The sequence below is a fragment of the Macrobrachium rosenbergii genome, chromosome 50, assembly GCF_040412425.1.
Source record: "Macrobrachium rosenbergii isolate ZJJX-2024 chromosome 50, ASM4041242v1, whole genome shotgun sequence".
Lineage (NCBI taxonomy): Eukaryota > Metazoa > Arthropoda > Malacostraca > Decapoda > Palaemonidae > Macrobrachium > Macrobrachium rosenbergii.
The window spans coordinates 10756346-10775775 of NC_089790.1; the positions used below are offsets into that span (position 1 = coordinate 10756346).

The 19430-nt window shown below is 32.5% G+C and overlaps 1 protein-coding gene across 42 annotated transcripts in view; it reads left to right on the top strand.

The window, feature by feature from the left end:
• Cadps (calcium-dependent secretion activator 1) overlaps positions 1-19430 on the top strand; it is a 760773-nt gene that overhangs the window by 651268 nt on the left and 90075 nt on the right. For 29 of the 42 annotated variants that reach the window (XM_067093725.1, XM_067093755.1, XM_067093754.1 and 26 more), the window contains 2 exons: positions 116-136; positions 1656-1768. In XM_067093725.1, the coding sequence (XP_066949826.1) occupies positions 116-136; positions 1656-1768 (134 nt within the window). The remainder of the gene's footprint in view (positions 1-115; positions 137-1655; positions 1769-19430) is intronic. The other 13 variants (XM_067093764.1, XM_067093767.1, XM_067093744.1 and 10 more) reach the window with 1 other exon arrangement.

Consider the following 19430-nt stretch of genomic DNA (forward strand, 5'->3'; position numbering starts at 1 on the left):
TCGTTTTCATTTTTACCTTACGCTCCTTTTAAGGTTTTTTTAATGCTATCATGTATATTTATGAACAATATTGTGAGCAACAATAAAAAATTTGATTTTTATATTTAATGCAAAGGTGGAGAAGCTACCTTACAAGGTAAGTGTTGGGTTTTCTTATATGCTTTACTGCATGATAAGTTATGTTTACAGTGTTTAATTATTTAAAAGAAATTTTTGTGGTACTGTAACATAAGACTAACATTTACAAATGTTGTAGATTTATCAATAGAGTAATGAAAGTTTTCTAAGTCTTCAGAGATTTAGAAACCTGTGTGTTGTATTCAGCTCATGAGTAGAATTTCTTGTCAATGGTTAATGCAGCAGATTTTTTGCGTTTTACTATGCACCGAGCAAGTAAAAGTCTTAGAGACTTAAAAGTAGAGGTTTTTCTAGTATTTATAGGTTAATTATAGTTGCGGCTCTAAAGCCAAAGACACTATTAAGTTGCATGTCTTTCAAAGAACATGGTCAATGGTCAGGAAATAATAATGTGAATATACTGTACTACTGAATATGGGTACTAGCCATCAACACCAAATGACTTGAATGTGTTGTTTGCCATAAATTACCTTGCAGCATAATTATGACTGCCATTGGTATTTCAGAGATATATATTATTTTAGAATCAGTTAAAAGAATGGTCTATCGTTATTTTTGTCAACTTCAACTAAATTTTAGGGAAGTTACTTTTGATGATACCACATTTGTTTCCTCATAAGTCCATTACTTTACTGTAACTTAACAAAAATGATCAGGTGTCTCAGGTAGGTTAGTGCAAGCACCTTTGGTTCCTTAAGTCTTCATAATTTTACATTTTTTGTGTCTCTGAGTGGTTAACAGCTCTTAGAGATTCCCAGATTGTTGGAACCATATGCAATTGCTGTATGATATTTAATTTTTTTATTTTTCCTAAATTTTATATTTTGATTCTTTTTTATTATATAACTTTTTCCTAATATCACTAGTGAGTCTTTCATTGAACCTCTGTTTAGTTTTGGATAGAGAAATGCAATTTGAAGTTCTTTTTCAGTGTGAATTTCTTATATATATATATATATATATATATATATATATATATATATATATATATATATATATATATATATATATATATATATATATATATATATATATATATATATAATACATTTTTAGATTTATGTAGCAAATTAACTCACTTCTCTACATTGTTACTTGTTTTCTGTTTGAATGATATTTTTATGAAGAAAAAATTGAATGAAGACTCAGTCTTGTATTTATCTAAGAAGCATCTTGTAATCATACATAGGGCCATGAATTATTTGATTGTTGCTTATCACTGATGGATTGTATTCCACATCCAGTCTTTTCATGTTGTTTAAATGACAGTGACACCTAATGAAACCTGGAGGCTTGTCGTACATGATATTCAAGCAATCTTTGTGCACTTTTGCGTTTTATGAAACAGTTACTGTGGTAGTGAGTAAAAATTAGGGAAATACATATTAGAAAAAAAAAGATTAATATATATAAACTATATGATTCAATAGATAGCTTTTAAATCTGGAAATATTTAGGCATAATTTTTTCAGTGAAGGATAGATTCTTTAAGTGTTTGTTTCAACTGTTTTAAACAGAGGATCTTAGTGGTGAAAATGCTGTATCAGCAAGCAGAAAGTTAGATGACCTTATTCACCTAGCAGAATTGTGTGTAGACCTCCTTCAACAAAATGAAGAACACCATGCTGAGGTAAGACATCCTTTGTTTTGAATAGAGATTACAGTTATAATATGCTTTATGATAGGTCTCTTGGTTTTAAATTATTGGTGTGATATTGAAATTTGCTGTGGTTTACTTATAGAGTAGAAGAATGAGTGATTTTTATATGCAAAACATTCTTGTGCATCCATTGTATGCCTGTATTTCTGTATGTAATGGTTCAATGCAATTTAGCTCTTCTAGAGTTTTGAATAGTTTTATTAATAAGTGAGAGACAGATCATGTCACAAGTTTTATCCATTAAGTAATTTTTGTAGCAGAAAACTCAGAAATATAATTATCGTAACCTCTTTCTTCAGAAAGAGTAGTTTTAACACCAGTTAATATACTGGATAATAAACATATATTAGAAGATAAAGCTGAAATTATAAGTAACATTCTTATAAAATAAAATGGATTTGAAGTGAAACTAATTCAGTAACAAATTACAGATGATTCAGTAACAAACTAGAGATCATCTCAATTTATCATTTGGGGTTATTTGACAGCACAGTATAAAAGTTGAGTTGTAAGGGAGCCAAATGAAATTGAATGTTTACTGTTGTTAGTAATTAAGAACAAACTTCATGTAGGAAACGTTTACATAATTAGATAAGTGTTGTATGACAAGTTGACATATATGTGATAGTTTATATAGTGAATATTTAAGGTTCCAGTTATCTCATTATGAGATTGAGGAGGAAACTATATATAATATATATATATATATATATATATATATATATATATATATATATATATATATATATATATATATATATATATATATATATATATATATATATATATATATATATATATATATATATATACACACATACACACACACACATTGTGTCACTGACTTACGGCGGATTTGATCTTACGGCACTTTTTCAGTGCCATTAACAGCGTTTTACAGCGCCATCAACGGCGCTAACATCAAGAATAGGCATAATGTTAACAGGGCTTACGGCACTGTAACTTGATGCAACATCAAGTTACGGCGCCTTAAGTGTCATTCAAGTGCTGATAGATGTGAACACCGACTTACAGCGGAAATCAACTTACAGCACAGCGCTGGAACGGATCCCCGCCGTAAGTCAAGGACCTACTGATATATACAGTATATATATATTATATATATATGTGTGTGTGTAAATTTGATAGCTAAGTATTTGCTCATCCTCAAAGGATTTATCTTTATGGTCCCACTGGGACTCTGTAAAACAGCCTTGACTATAATAAAGAATTCTTCCATAACTGGTCAAGGCTGGTATAGTGCCATTGTTGGTTTAGTAGTGGAATATAGATGGATTCAAGGTAGGAAAGCTCTTTATCCTACTTATGGTTGCTACCCAGAAGATCATGATGCACCCTTTTTCTGCAGTTGTGGCAATAGTGGGGGGCTGAGCACCATAAATTCATTACTCGTAGTTGTCTGTAAAAGTGCACATAACTTTGTTTGGCAATGAGAGATTTTCATTGTGCAGCTCGTTAACACCAAGAGGTCACAACTATCTACTGATGAAGATAAATACAGAGTTTAAGTTTCTTGTAAATGGTGTTTCCTAATAAAAGTTTTTCTATTTCATGTTGAAATACAAACTTTGCTTTGCCCCCAGAGTGTCCCTTCAAGTACTTTTGAGGGACGTCTTTATAACTGAGGTTTAGGTTATCTCAAATGTTGGGTTTTTTGTTTGAATTCATCCTATCCTTTGTTGCTGGGAGGCTCTACTTTGTATCAGTATTCCTCCACCACACCAGGTTTTATTGTTACCATTCATTACCTTCATGTACCCTATATATATATATATATATATATATATATATATATATATATATATATATATATATATATATATATATATATATGGCGGTCCCCTGAGCGCAGCTTTCTTTGTTGTACTACATCGAAAAGAAAACCTTACTTTTAATGCTCTTATTGAAAACTACAGATAATTATATATATATATATATATATATATATATGAATATATATATATATATATATATATATATATATATATATATATATATATATATATATATATATATATATATATATATATATATATATATATATATATACATACATATACACACAAACATTTTCATGAGCCTAACCTGGAGTTGATTTATCTGGCCTAAACACACTCTAAACTCACCTGACTACTTAGCTAAACTCATGAAAGGAAGTAAATTAACAGTAAATTAAATGGTTTCCAAAAGAAATGCAGACTTCACTAATTAGGTTTTATTACAAGGATCAGAGGGATGTTGCAAAGAGAGCTCCTCTTTACTTCCTTGGTAGTGATATTACGTTACTCACAGAACAAAGGGTACCAGTATCAAAGATTTTATGATCTGTGGTAAAATTTCTTAACTCTAGAATTAATTGTCTCTGCAATAGAAATCACTGTGAGAGAACCTCTAAAGATAAGCAAATGTACAGATTTCGGCAACAACGTAGGCATATAAGCCTTCGGGAATGAATCTTGAAATGGTCTTAAATGTCAGGAATTCAGGAATTGGCACCTTGGGCAAACAGGTAGATACACAGCATCAAACACCTAATCTGCCAGACAAACTTAGTGTCACTTTGATGCAAAGAAAATACTCTCTCAGTCACTTAGGGAATGCTGAAGGCTGCAAGGGAGTAATATGCAGTAGCAAAAGTTAAGTTAAATTTGAAAAAATTATTAAAGCTTTACTTGCTCTTGCTGATAGCAATTGCACATTACAATATAAACTTTATATATATATATATATATATATATATATATATATATATATATATATATATATATATATATATATATATATATATATATATATATATATATATATATATATATATATATACTGTATAGGCAGGAAAGGGTGTAGGAACAACACAGATCCCATATGTACAATAATTCATTCTAGTTGATGTATGTTGATCCATGTTCACATCATCAGGACTTCTAAAGTTATATAATGTAAACAGGTATTCAGTGTGCATAATTAAAAGTAAACACATACACAAAATATAAAAAAAATTTAAAATGGAAAATCAGTTACACTTAAATAATCATACTTAAATACATTTACACATTTAAAAAAAAAAATTATAAAAGAAAATTTCAAAATGAACCTAACAGAGAATTTAAAGTGAACTTCGAAGGTGCACCTCTCAGGGTAAAAGGAGAAAACACACTAAAAGAATACAGAATAAAAACAGAAGAAGGCAAACAAATATCAACAAAGAACAAGGATTCTTTGAAGAGAAAATCCCCTGTTCTTCTGCTGTAACTCATTATTACAGATAAAACATTGTCTAGTCCAGTCACTCCAGGTTACCTAGATGTCACAGCTAATGTCCCAGATGACCCTCTTTTCTTACACCCTGCCAGTAACTAGACACTCTCACTGTGTGGGGTGAAAATTACCTTAGTCTCTCAAATTATAAAGGTGGATCCTCACTTCTTCTCTCTCTAAGTTGCATGACGTTTGGAAGGTGGACACCTTGTTGGCTTTCTTTAGAAATGTTGATTTCAATAAGGTTTCCGAGTTACAGGGTGGTCTTCAGAGGCAATGTTTCTCAAACATTGCTGTCATAAGATTGAAGAGTTTCAGCTGCATCATGTCAGCAGGTGGTATGGTAAGTTTCTAGCCACATAGGTCTGCTGGCTGAAAATGAGGGGCCCTTTTGAAGCTGTGGCACTACTGAGATATAGCTGGGATGGAGAGGTTATCTGGCATATCTCAATAATGGTTAGGCAAGTCACTTCATTGTCTTAGGGTTAACACACTTACAGAATCTTTATCCCTTTTTATGTGCTATTAAATCCTCACTGGAACCCCAAACAAAAAACCCTTTCATAGCATTGATGTTGCCATTCATCTGAAAATTGCCGAGATGGAGCAGTTATTTCGCAGAAATCCTGAACAGAAGATGGGTGGCGATCCCTGTTGTGACTTTATAATGAACCATTCTCAGCTGGGCGGTTGAATTCTTTTCTCAGGAGCAGGGCCGTTTTATCACCTGTCAATTTCTGTTATATGCTTCATTTGAGAACAAACAAGCTGTGCTATAAAAAACAGGTTTTCATAGGAAAAACCTATTTTAATACTGTAACTGTCTTTATTCCTCAAACCCACCCGCTTTCCCTGACCAAAAGGCAAAGGAACCTTAGGTGGGTATTTCTTTCGCAGACTTGGTGGATAAAGGATTTACGGTGCTCAGTCAGCACGTACAATTGTTGCCACATCTGCAGAAGGGTGAATTGTGACCTCTCGGGTAGCCGTTGTAGGCTGGATAAAGAGCCATCCTGCCTCAAGTCCGTTTATATTCCACCACAGCACCAACAGTGGTACTATGTTGGCCTTGACCAGCTGTGAGAGAATTCTTGAAATTATTCAGTGGGATCACAAAGGCAACTCCTTTGAGGATGAATAGCAGCTACCTAAAATCAGCTTTTCTTATGTCAAAACTTGTGTGTATGTGTATGTGTTTGTGTGTGTGTATGTTTGTTTGATATATATATACATATATATACATACACACATATATATATATGTGTATACTGTATGTATATGTATGTATGTGTGCATATATATATATGACTATTTATCACATCACCGTGATTCATATATGCTACAAAGCGTCCTTTAATATCCAATTCACTCTACCTATAGTAATATATTTTCATATATGTTATATTTTTAGTTGATAACAAGTCCACTAAAAATATATATATGAAAAATATATTACTTGAGGTATATGAATTATATTAAAGGATATGATGTATATATATATATATATATATATATATATATATATATATATATATATATATATATATATATATATATATATATATATATATGTATGTATGTATGTATGTATGTATAACAAGTGGTGAAAGTATGCATCTGTCTGTTTGTCTGTCTGTGTGAAGGAAGTATGCATGTTTATGTAATGAATATATTTCATAGGTAATTACAGTATATGTTTCATACAATAGATTTAAGAAAAGAAATGCTACTTTAATCATCATTTCCCATGTTACTGTGATATTCATCAAAATTGTTAATTTCTTATATTTTTCACTCTGTATCTAATATCCACAAGGATATTTTTGTATTTCTCAACATGAATCAATTTTACATCACTTTTTATGAACTATGCAAACTCTTAATTCATTTTGTGTGACTTTCTGACAGTAGATGATTGTGTGCGGGTAGAGATGCTTGCAGGTCTTGCATATCTCATATTTTATTTAAGCTTCCTGTTTTTCTTACTGAATAGTGTTTTATTGATAAGAAGGTAAGTCTTATTTATTCTGTGTTAATCCTTATTTCGTTATTTTTACTAAGTCTAATTTAGTGATTCTTCTCGTGTTGGTGCAAGTGGTATTTTTATATCTGCTGGAACATAGTAATGTGAATGAATTTCATTAATTATAGCCACTGATATTTGCTAGTTAAGTTATGAAGGTGTTGCTATTGCAGGCTTTTTGGTTAAGACTAAATTTACTTTTCTGAAATCTGCTGCCGAAATTAATTTTTATACATACAGAATAATTGTATTACGGTATAATTTTTTACTCCACTGAGTGTTAAAAAAATATACGATGCCAAGAATTATTTTGAAGTTTGTAGCTACTAACAAAGTGTGATGTACAAGCATCTGTACAGTAGCTTTGGATTTTACAAACTTTTTGGGTCTTATGTTTTTCTATAATGATGATAGTTCTGTAGCAAACATAATGTAAATTTGATATTTGTATAATTTTTTTTTTAGTGTATTGGGATTCTGCCATTGGGAAATAATGAAAAATATATATTTGGATGTGTTACATACTAATCTACGATGAAAACATGAATTTATATATTGATGGTGGTTTGTTTTATCCTGTGGTGCATTGTGAACAAAGTTTAGGTAGAACTGACCTTGTCTTGATTTTTTTCAAGTAATAGTCTAAAAAGAGGCAGCCAGAAAATTACAGGAAGAGGTTTTGGGTATAAGAAGATTCTGTTTACAAAAAGTGGGTTTAGTACTTGACTTTCACTATCATGGTTAGCTAGCATATGTTTAGAATTTTTAAAAAACCATATTGTAAGTAGATTAGTGAATTTGTGTAATGCTTGTTATCTGTTTTGTATTATTGTTAGATAAAAGTCAGTTTCATAGGGAGGAAGAGAGGCAGAAAGATTACATTAGCATTGCAATTGAGAATAGATAGCAGTGCGTCACTAAACAAGTTATTGATTTTACATGCAATGCTGGTTTCCCACTTCTAGAGCTGAATATGATTAGCTGTGTATCCCAGTACTGGGAGCTATAGTTTTAATTCTTGTATTCTCTGTCAGTAACTAAAACTTCATTTGAAATGTAGGTCCTTGGATAGAGGCTTACTATTTGGAATTATTGAAACCTGCTCATATGCATTTATTTGAGTCCAACATTCAGTCTAACACAGTAAAACTCTACTGGTATTGTATTTTCTTGACTGTGTAGCGAATATAAGGACATATAATCCATAAGAGCCAGCTGCATATATGGTATATATTTTTATATATATGTTTGTGTGTACTTTTTCATTCTCATTCGTGAATGGAGATTTATTTGCAAGTCATAAATCGGTATAGTGATAGCATTTTGAAACTTGAACAGTTTTATTAGATTTTCATAGGTTTTTCTCATCAGCAATATACATATCAGTATGGTACTATCTTTGATAAGTGTTCGTTTAGATGGACTTAATTCTTCTGAGCTTTACTAGACCAGAAAAGTTATTCTTATCTATGAAGGGCTAGTTTCATATTGTATTTTGTAGTGAAATTTCCTCTCTTGATTTCTGTTTTTGCACTTCTTTCATGTACTGTATAACTTAGCCACTAAGTATTATAACTTCTTGTGTTAATACTGTACAATACTTGGAGATTTTTTTTATTAAAAACATTTTATATACATAACGTTCATTGATTGGCTATAGGGCACTTTCACTTTCAGTATCAGTTTTGTGTCTTATATTGTCATGCACAATTGCAGTACCACCTCAGTTTAAGATTGAGTTTAAGGGTCTGGCCTCGTGATAAGTAACAAAATCTGGTAAGTAACAAAGACCCAATAGTATAGCCCACATGTACCCCAGAACCAGTGTAACACTGTGAAAGTGTCTCGTTCTTTTCTTCCTCTCATCATGTATAGTAATTTCATTACAATGTTCTGATAAGGATAACACATTTTAATAATCACCTTTATACGTAAATGTTTGCAGACCAGTTTTTGATAAATTTAATGTCCCCATATAAAACTACATTAATATAACAGTGTTAATTAGCAAATGTAGTTTATTAAATATTAGCAGAAGGTCTCTGAAGATAATGTATCATTAACTAATCTCAGGGAGCATACTTTGTATTTTTAACAGTGTAAAGGTCTATGTTGCTGTAAAATATCTTGCATAACCACTACACATACACACCCACACGCAAAGATTTGGTACATGCACAAATACATTGATATACAGTGCAAATGGTACTTTTTTATTTTTATCATTACATATTCCTACTTCATCCAACAATTTTAACCTTCAAAAGATGCATAATAAGCATTCTACAATTCTCAATTAAGAAAAAGAAAAACAATCTAAATGTTGTGCATTTATGAGATGTACTTATGGCAGTAGCACAGTTTTATTTTCTTGTCATGTATTGTATGAGTGTTTTTGTAGATAAAACACTAACATTTAGAACATAGAAATACATTAAAATGTGCAATATTACACTCATTATTCCAATATTTTGTCAAATACATTGAAATGTACAATATTACACTCATTATTCCAGTATTTTGCCATGACCTCACATGATTCTGGGAATAGCCATTTAACTATTTACAATATAATATATATAACTAACCAGGATGGAACCATAATACTACTTTTGATTCACAAAACACTGTATACTGTAATCATTTTATTACCACAATCATTACCTTTACGTTAAGTAACTGACAAAAGTAATATACTCTGTGTATGAAGATGATGCGTACACAATTTCAAACGCATATTGCAATGATGTTTTCAGTTGACCAATTGTTCCATACCTGAAATAAACAGATTTGAGTGGCATGTTGAAGATGATCAATATTTCAGCAACTTTTACATACCAGACTAATTTCAGTTTCTACAAGACCATGACAAATCTTAACAACTATTGCAATTTGTCAGTAATGTCTCAGTTAAGTGTATCCCACAATCCCACCCCACGCAATACTTTAGTAATAAAAAGTAAGTTTCATGGTAATCAAAAAAAATTCCCAGAGGTAAATTTGTAAAAATGACTACAGCTGTTTGTCATTGGTAGGTTTTTTAATATTTTAACAGTACTGTATCGGTAAAACTGTATGCCCTTTGTAGATTTTTTTATAGCAGCATCAGTGCTTTTTTAATATAAAGAATAAGGTTTCAGTTATTTTGGATAACATATTGGTTAAAATTTTAGAAGCTTTTATTTACTGGGTGTTTAAGTTTCGGAAATTTGCACATAAATAAAACCTTGTAAAATCTTCAAAATATTGCACTATTCAAATTAATCAATCAGAATTTTGTTAATCTTGTTGCAGTTGATAACTAGACTGTCAAACCCTTTGGGAATCTTAAAAACTTAATTCATGAAATGTCTTACACCATGCTTCCATTATCTCTTGGTATTTCTTTGATCAGTCAAAATGTTCACTCCTATACATAATCCTTTTTGCACAAAAAGTAATTAATTTTATATCTATTCACTATCCTTTCCCTCTCATTCCAGTAATAAATAGCTATTAAAATTTAAAGGTGTGATTTGATTATTAAAATAGCTATTGATAACTAAGGGTAAAGTTTCTAAGTAGGGATTTGATAATTGTTTGATTTTTGATAAACAGAAGGATTCTTTGTGCTACAGAGACAAAGTGATGTATTTGGTATTAGATTCTTGAGGATTTTTTATTTCACTAATCATATGGCCAATTCTAAGGTTTTTGCTTGGCAGATCTTATGGTCAAATGTGGGAAGTCTTTGTTATTGGTAAGAATTCTGTCTCATCCCACTTAGTGTGGTGGTTATTAGTAATTACTGTAATTGTGTTGTCCAGGGCAGTAATTCAGTCAGAGTTGACTTGTTACAGTATAGGGTATGAACATATGACAGAAGCCAGGTAGTCAAGTCTCTCGTATTTTTTTCCATACAATGGTCCAGAGTTGCCCAGTTTCTCCGACTTGTCATGCACTTGTTATATAGATTATATTGATCAGGTCTTAGAGCCCTTCTTCAGATTCCACAAAAGTTTTTTGTGTTTAATTTCACTGTTTCATGTCTTTGATTCTATGCTGTTTGAGTGGGGCTTCCAGTTTTCAGTCATTCTGGAAGGAAATTTCAGATGTTGTTAAAGCTGTAAGGAGCTATTCATTGCTGTTTTACTATTCATGAAATTCTGTTTCCATAATAGTTTTTCTGCACGTTCACAATTTTTGTTCCTCTTCTTTCCCATACTGTTTCAATTGAGGTTTTGTAGAGAACTGTAATTTGGTGTTTCTTTTCATTGAAATGTAACTGGAATTCATTTTAAACCAAGATTTATAGACATTTTTTGTGTTTGCTGTCCATAATAAAAGTGTATTTGAATTTATAAGTAAAAGTCAGCACATAATTTTAGAAACCAATTATTTTATGATTTCCATCGGTGTTTATTTGGTGTGTTTTTATTTATTTCAATTTGATAAAGGTGAATACACAATTTTGCATTAAGGAAAAGCTGTAAGTTCTTTCTTATTTTCCTGATTGGTTTTAAATTGAGGAAGATTTGTTTTTTATCGACATCAACATATGCTATATCATAGAAGGGTTTAGGTTTACTGTGCAAGCCCTTGTACAGTATTGTTGTACGTAACTAGTTATGATCAGAAATAATTTAGAACACTTACCCATGGCCTCTTCTTGAATTTTCTGGTAAAGCTTTACAAATTTTTTTTTTGTTCATGAGAATAAACTTGAGAACTATACCACATCACTTAGAAGTAAATTAATATTCTCTCTCTCTCTCTCTCTCTCTCTCTCTCTCTCTCTCTCTCTCTCTCTCTCTCTCTCTCTCTCTCTCTAATTTGAAATAGATTAACAGCAGACTGTAAAATAACTTTGTAATAACTGTAGCCGTTACCTTTGCCAGGTGATATACTTGTACAGGATGTTAAATTCGTTCATGCAGATATTGGAGTACATATATATTCTTGGGGAGAGTAGAACCCTTAGAAATAAATGATAATTATTTTTCTTTTGTTTTCAGAATCTTTATGGATGAATATGGTTTTATTAACAGAGTTGATTCATTTTATTTTGCTATGAAAAGCACTTGATAGTTGTATGAGAGATGGTGCAGATTAAAGGAAATTGTTTGAGGTGAACTCATCAGTACATCACAGACATCAGCACACAATCATATCCAGTCACACAGGTGTCTAGATGTCTTACCTTTAATAAGGTGCCAAACTAACATTATACATTGCTCACTTTTGCTATAAGTGTTTGTCCATAGTTCAACAAAAGGTATGTTGATCTGGATGTTATCTAGAAGTTCTGTTGCCACAGTCATAGATAACATAACAGCTATATACCTCTGTATATGTATGTTATGTGTATTCATGTGTACTAATGTTTCAATGTACTTCTCCTCTGCTCTCTCTCTGGTGTGTAGGCTTTCAGATCGGTGAGTGTTTAGTAGGCCGTGGTATTGTAACAATGATTTTATTTTGATTGATTCACAAACTCTAAATCGTAATGTAGTATTTTAGTAGAATCCTCTTATATTAGGCTTTGATGGAAGGGATAATGATTATTCTAGAGCAGTGTAAAGTTTTAAAAGTGGATCAATCAAATGTTATCATATTTTTTTTGCTTGTCTAAAGCACACCATTTAATGCTTTTTCTTAGATATCTAACTTCATGTTTAAAGATAGCACTATGCTTTGAATGTTGCACACATTTTTTTCATTTCACTAAAGTTTCAGTAATCTAAATAAAAAACCAGTGTAATATATGACAATAATTCACTTTTGTAGTATAGCACACACTATACAGCATATAACAAAAAAGCATAAAATGTCTTGACAGATGACCAAGCCTAAACAGTCATTTTTTTTAAATACGTGTCTTTTTGACTTCAAACTTGTCAGGAAGATGCACATAGATACTGTAATTTAATACCTGTTTATCTGTTAGCGCAGTTTGCAGTTTCTTAGACATTTACTCTTGTGAATGTGAGTGTTCCTTAGGAATATCTGTAGAATAATCTCACTTTATGCAAACATCTATTTAGTCATTTAAATTAGGATTTTTGGAGGCTTTTGGGGTGTTCATGGTTTGTTTTGGCAATTAAATTACAGTAATTTTAGTATATATCTTGGTAAATTAAAATATTCTTGAATCACTACAATGTTTTAGAGCCTCTAGAAAACTAGTGTTAAGAAATAGTTGATAAATGAGAAATAGAATAAGTAATTTTATTAAAGATGAGTTACCCGAGAGGATAGATTATGTTGTGCTGGTACAGTATATGTATTTGATCTGGAAATAGAGATGGCATAATTTAAATGAAGTGGCATCTGATGACAAGAGAATTTTGGAAAATAAATTTCTGTTTATTCGTTATTCTATAGACAGTGTTCTTTTTATAAGTCCATTTTTGCATATGTGAATTGCACTTTATATTGCTTTCACTATAGCAGTTTTGTGGTAAATGGGCATTGCAAATACAGTACTGTGATATGCTTCGTGCATTAATAATCATTTGCGGGATACAGATACAGTATCAACTTCATGGACTTTAAAGTAATATTTTATGGAAGAAGAAAGGAGGACCTTTGTTTTCTTACATCAGTAATGCCACTACAGTCTAATTTTGAAATGAAATGTTTTATGTTGGGCTTCCATGCATTGTTTTGAGGTGAGCAGCAGTAAACTTGTGTGTGTGTGTGCATCAGTTCTTGCTTCCTCTTTTGTGCCTTCTAACCAATCTCTCTCTCTCCTCTCTTTCTTGTGTGTTCACAGGATAAAGTAAGTAACTGTTTGCTTATGTATGGTTTGTAAAGTAGCTTACACTGCCGCATGCATATGGTTGACATCTTTGCTAGTCCTTCCGTAGGTTTTCAAGTCCTGATAAGCATCATATTTCAGAACTGCAGATGAAACAAAACATTTAGGTCTTAATGCATGTCAGGATACTTTTTTTATCATTAAACACTTTAAACAATAATTTATGAAAACTTTACACAACTAGAATGAATTCCAAAAAATGTATAGTTTTAAAAACTATGCCTTTTACGTAAAGGTAATGAAGGCATTTCTGTTAACATAGAAATATCATGAGTGCATTATAAAAATCAGATTGCTTTATGACATTGATTTTGAAGACAGCCTTTTCTTTTTGGGTGTAGGATTTCAGGTTTTTGTAGTTTTCATTACGAATACAGTAATACATTACGGTACTTCCTTAGAGTTTTTAATTATCAGGTAATTCAGAAATCTAGACTTGCATTTGATTATTTTGTGCTTGCTCTGATGACAATATGGTAAAATTTTATGTTGTATTTTCATTTTGTAGAGACAGATACTGTAAGTGTTTTAGTGATAGGCCTACATAAAGGATTTTTATCATAAGATAATTCAAGGGAATATATTGAATTATGCCATGGTTTTAAGAGGAAATTAAGTACTAGCAGGTTAAGCTTTTAGATTTTAAGAGTGGTGAAAATATTTGTAACAGTGACCAAAATTTGCATGAAAATTTGACCTCTGCTTCATATGTAAGCACATTTTGAAGCCTTGATTATATAATATACCACTTGCAGGTAAATCTTAAGCAATCCTTTGTTGATCATGAAATGATTGAAAGTCTTTAACATCCAATTTACATTTATTAGAAGTATTTCAGATAAGTTTCATAGCTTGTTACTTGTACAGTATTTTACTTTGAATGCCTTACCAGACTGGTTGCATAAATTAATTTTCTTTATTCTTCAGTTAATATAAATGAAATTTATTATTTTTATACTGCAATTAGTGTTGTAGCACCTTCAGATCTGTTATTTAAATTCTGGAAAATATGCACAGAATGGTGTGAATATTTTCATGCACATTTTATAAATTGCAATATTAAATCCATTTGATTTTATCACATGCAAGATGAAATGTGGTTTCCAGAACTTTTATTATATATACGTAATATTATCTGCACTTACGTTTTTAGCCATTGGGTTGTGAATGCAGTACATAAGGGTGCTCTGCAGCCCTCATGTACCATAATGCAAGCATGTTCATACATTATTACAAACATTATCAGTTTTTTACCCACCACTATTGCAGGAAATAGAACATCCCATATGAACTTCAAGCACTGTTGGATGAAGTATCGGTGGTAAATTTTCAGTTAGAAATAAGGAACCCTTGAGAATGGGATGGAACTGCCACTTGTCCAGTTACAAGTGGCAGAGATTATTCAGCCTGTCTCAGTGTGAGTGAGGCATTCATACTGGAGCTGTTCACCAGCAATTTATATTGTTTAAATTTTTAATTACAATGACCTTGATACAATAATGATAATGTCCACCATTTATTTGCCTAGTTCTTGATTGGATGGTTTGTCTTTAAGGGGGCTGTTTTCGTACCCTTTTCTTATTGCACATGATTATTCTTTTAATGAGTGTGCATTCCTTTTTCTGACCATCATTAACAGTTGCATGGGCTATGTAGGGGGTTTTTATTCTGACTTGGTCATAATTTGGAAATGTAGCCAGTAATAGAAAGAACTGGAGTTTGGGTCTGAGCACTTCAGTGTGAGATTTGGTACTGTTCTCAATGATGGTGTTTCACGGTGTTTTATTACCTGGTTTTGCACTTCTAAATATTAATAATGGTATGATTCTCAGTAGCAGATAAGGCTTTGGGTTAGTTATCCAAAACAGGACCTATTTTCATCTTTCATGGGGTCAGATGTCAGTAAACATGAGCCAGAACTGAGGTAAAGAGTAGAGCTGACTGTGTTTAAGAGTAGCTTTCATTTAAGCAACCCTTATTTCATAGTCATTCTCTAGTAAATGATGGGTCTACAACAGTATTATTGGCATTTAAAACCAATGATCAAGATCACACAAGAGATTAAGAGTATTTTAAAGAAGGATTTGTGAAGTTTACTGTTTGGTAAGTGACTGTCATTGGCATCAGTGTTTCATACAAATAAAAAAAAAGAATAGAGATATGGTTAGAAATTATATGATAGCAACATTATACACATATAGGTAGTCAAAGACTGAGAATCCACTACTCACTAGTTTGGTAAAAGAAGCATCCACCAAAGATTGTATGCTTTTTCATCAGAAAAACAGCTGGGTTTGAGGACTCAGCAGCTACCGAAAATAAGGTTCTCCTAGATCAAAACATATACAGTATTTTAATAGCACGGCTGCTGTTTGTATTCAGAGATGCAAATTAAAGAAATAGGTAGATGATAAATTGGCCTGGCTCTTGGAAAAAGCATCCCAACTAGCCAGATAACAATGATCCATGGTAAAAGTCATGTTGGGGATCACCTCCCATCCAATGTTTGGGGTTTCTGTGATGAATTAACAATCAATAAAGAGGGATAACAAACCTGTAGGTGTGCTATCCTGATGACACTGAGATGACTTGCCTAACCCTGTTGGGATGGAATGCAGAGCAGCTGCAATTCCACAGCATCAGAGGGGCCAGTGGCTTTCCAAGAGGGGACCTTTTGTTTCCAGAACCTATTATATCACCTACTGACACTGCAATTGAGCATCATCAGTCTCATTGTAATAATGTTTGAGAAACATTGTCTTGGATGACCACCCATAAACTTGGATTTTGAAAGAGACATCTCCAAAAAAAGCCACCAAGGTGCCCTTCTCCGAAAAAAGCCAGCAAGGTGCCCACCTTTTGGATGGAGTGCAACTTAAGGGAGTTGTGGGGGTTTGCCTTCATAATTCAGGATACTAAGAAAATTCTCGGGCCTGGCAGTGAGTGCAACATGTTAATAGTGGGATGTAAGAATAGAGGACATCTGGGACATTAGTTGTGACATTTAGGTAAACTTCGAGTGATTGGATGGGACATAATGTTCTGTTTGTACAGTAATAATGAGTTTCTGTGGAAGAACGGATTTGCTCCTCAACAGGATGATAGACCAGAGGACATCAGATGGCAGCTAAACAGCTAAGCATGTGGGTTTTGTCACCTCTAAGAGCGCTAAGTTCACTGATCCAGGCTCCTAACACCAAATTGGTCAAGAAGACTGCCTTTTAAAGCTAGTCATGGTCATATTTGGAACAATGTCATGGTCACATTTGGAACACTGAATTGAAGAGATTACTTGTCATTAGGACCTTATTCAAGGACCAGGTAATAGGACCCGTTACAGGAGGTCTTTGCAGTGCAAAGGGCCGGAGAAGAGAACTAAAATCTTTAGTAGTGGAATCTATGCTAAAGTCTTAGAGCAAGGCTCCCACAGTGCAGCCTTATACATTATAAATGTGATTTGACATGACTCTTGCTTATCCTCAAGTAAATGGATCAGAAAATTCAGAGTAGTTTTTATCTCTCATTTCAGCAGTCTCTTCATGTCAAAGTAATCCAGTCACACTTTCCACACAGACTTGGGCTCTTCATGTGAAATGAATCCAGTCACACTTTCCATACGGACTGGCATTGTTAGATAGATAAATTCTGTAATTTATACTTCAGGTACCTAGCAATGTAGGATGAATAATCTTCCAGGTAGACCAAATTTAGAAAATCTACATGTGAAGGACACAGCTCAGAGAATAGGATGCTCAAAAGACTTTCCTTTCTACTGTCTTAGATAGAACAGTGGATGGCAATAGGATTGATTTTCATACCTGTTGTGTTAGCAGAATGAGCCAATGACTTGGGAATACTTTGGGCACCAGGTATGTATTTCCAATGAAGGTTAGAGTTTGTTCAAAACCTTTGAAATCTGGGAAATGAAGGAAAAGGGTAGATTGTCTCTGATTTTTCCTAGTCCTTTAAGAACAAGTCTCTTGTGGTGTGTCTAGATTTGGAGAGACATGCTCTGGAAATTAATGGTTCTCTCATGTTGTACAACAAATGTTTATTTTATGTGATATGAGGCTGGTATGGATATTGTAACACTGTATATACAGTACCTGGAGTAAATGAGGAACATAGGTAAAGCCAGGTCAGGATGATCATTTCATACAGGAATTGCTCACCATCCTAGAATAAGAATAAGTTAAATAAATTAACTGCTTTATGTAAAAAATTAGGTAATATTTTTGTGTCTAAATTCATCCCCATTTCATCTATGACGGTATAAAATGCACTGCCCATGGCCCAGCCATCTGATGTGGATAACTCATAAAAATAACAATAAGTCTTGTTCTTTTGTGACATCTAAATTTCAAACAGCAGTATATTGTATTTTTGATAAAATCCCTTTGTGACTTTGTCAGATTTCTAAGTTTATCGCAAGAAATTATAATATATCCAAGCTATATTTGAACAGTCATTTGAGGTGGTTCTATGCATTGAGGCAGCTGACCCATCTGACAGTGATAATCGATGTCTAATTGTATTTTTGTATCTGATATATTTTGCTATTGTTTTAAATAAGAAAGTGACTGAATACAAAAAATCATGTATGTTACAACCATACGAAATCTGTAATCATTTTACCTGCAGAGGAGGTGCATGAAGGCTTGTTAAAAGCAATCATGCCCTCTAGCAACAAGCTAGACGGTGTTCTGTAGAACATACAAGGTCTGATGAATACATAGAAAAAGTAAATGAAAAGTTTTAACAAGTAGATGCACCTCTTGCCTATTCTCATTAAAAAAAATTGGTATATGTAACTGAATCTGGAATGTCATCATCTGTAATTGTTAACCAGACAATTGTCATCATGGAGTGATGAGATGAATAGTCCTAAATTCCTTAGATTGTAGCTCAATTCGAGGATTTTAGGATTGCCCTTTAAGAGGTGCAATATTTCCCATGGATTCTAACCCAGTGTTTAAGTTTTCATCATCACAGTTATCAGTTCGTGGTATGAAAAGTCTGTCAGATTGGTTGAAAATGTAGGCTTCTTTGGGAGATGATAGAGCCTGTATGCTCTTGAATGATTTTTTTTTCAGTTACCCTTCTGCAGTAGATCAAGTGACATCCAACTCTTGATGTAAGTTCTGATTTTTTGAATTGCAGTAGCTGCAGTTCAGAAAAAATGGATACATCTACCGTAGGGTCTGAGAACAAGTTTAGCAATAATATCTAGGATTTTTTTCTAGATCTTGATGTTCTGACCTCAGTTATGAAGACTAATTTTTTATTCATTACTGAGAGCTAGGGTTCTCTTATTAATATTTTCCTTGATGGAGTTCTGAGTATGATCTTGTCGTAGTTTCAAAACCCTGTCTGTGTTTGAGCATAGATTTGTATGAGGAACATCTACAGTGCTTGGTAGAAATGGATAACGATGCATTTGAGGAAGTGGAGAAAAAAAATTTTACAATGGCAATCCTCAGAAAGGTTGACCCTCCAAGATTTATGAAGTTTTAAGGAGGAAAGAATGTCTG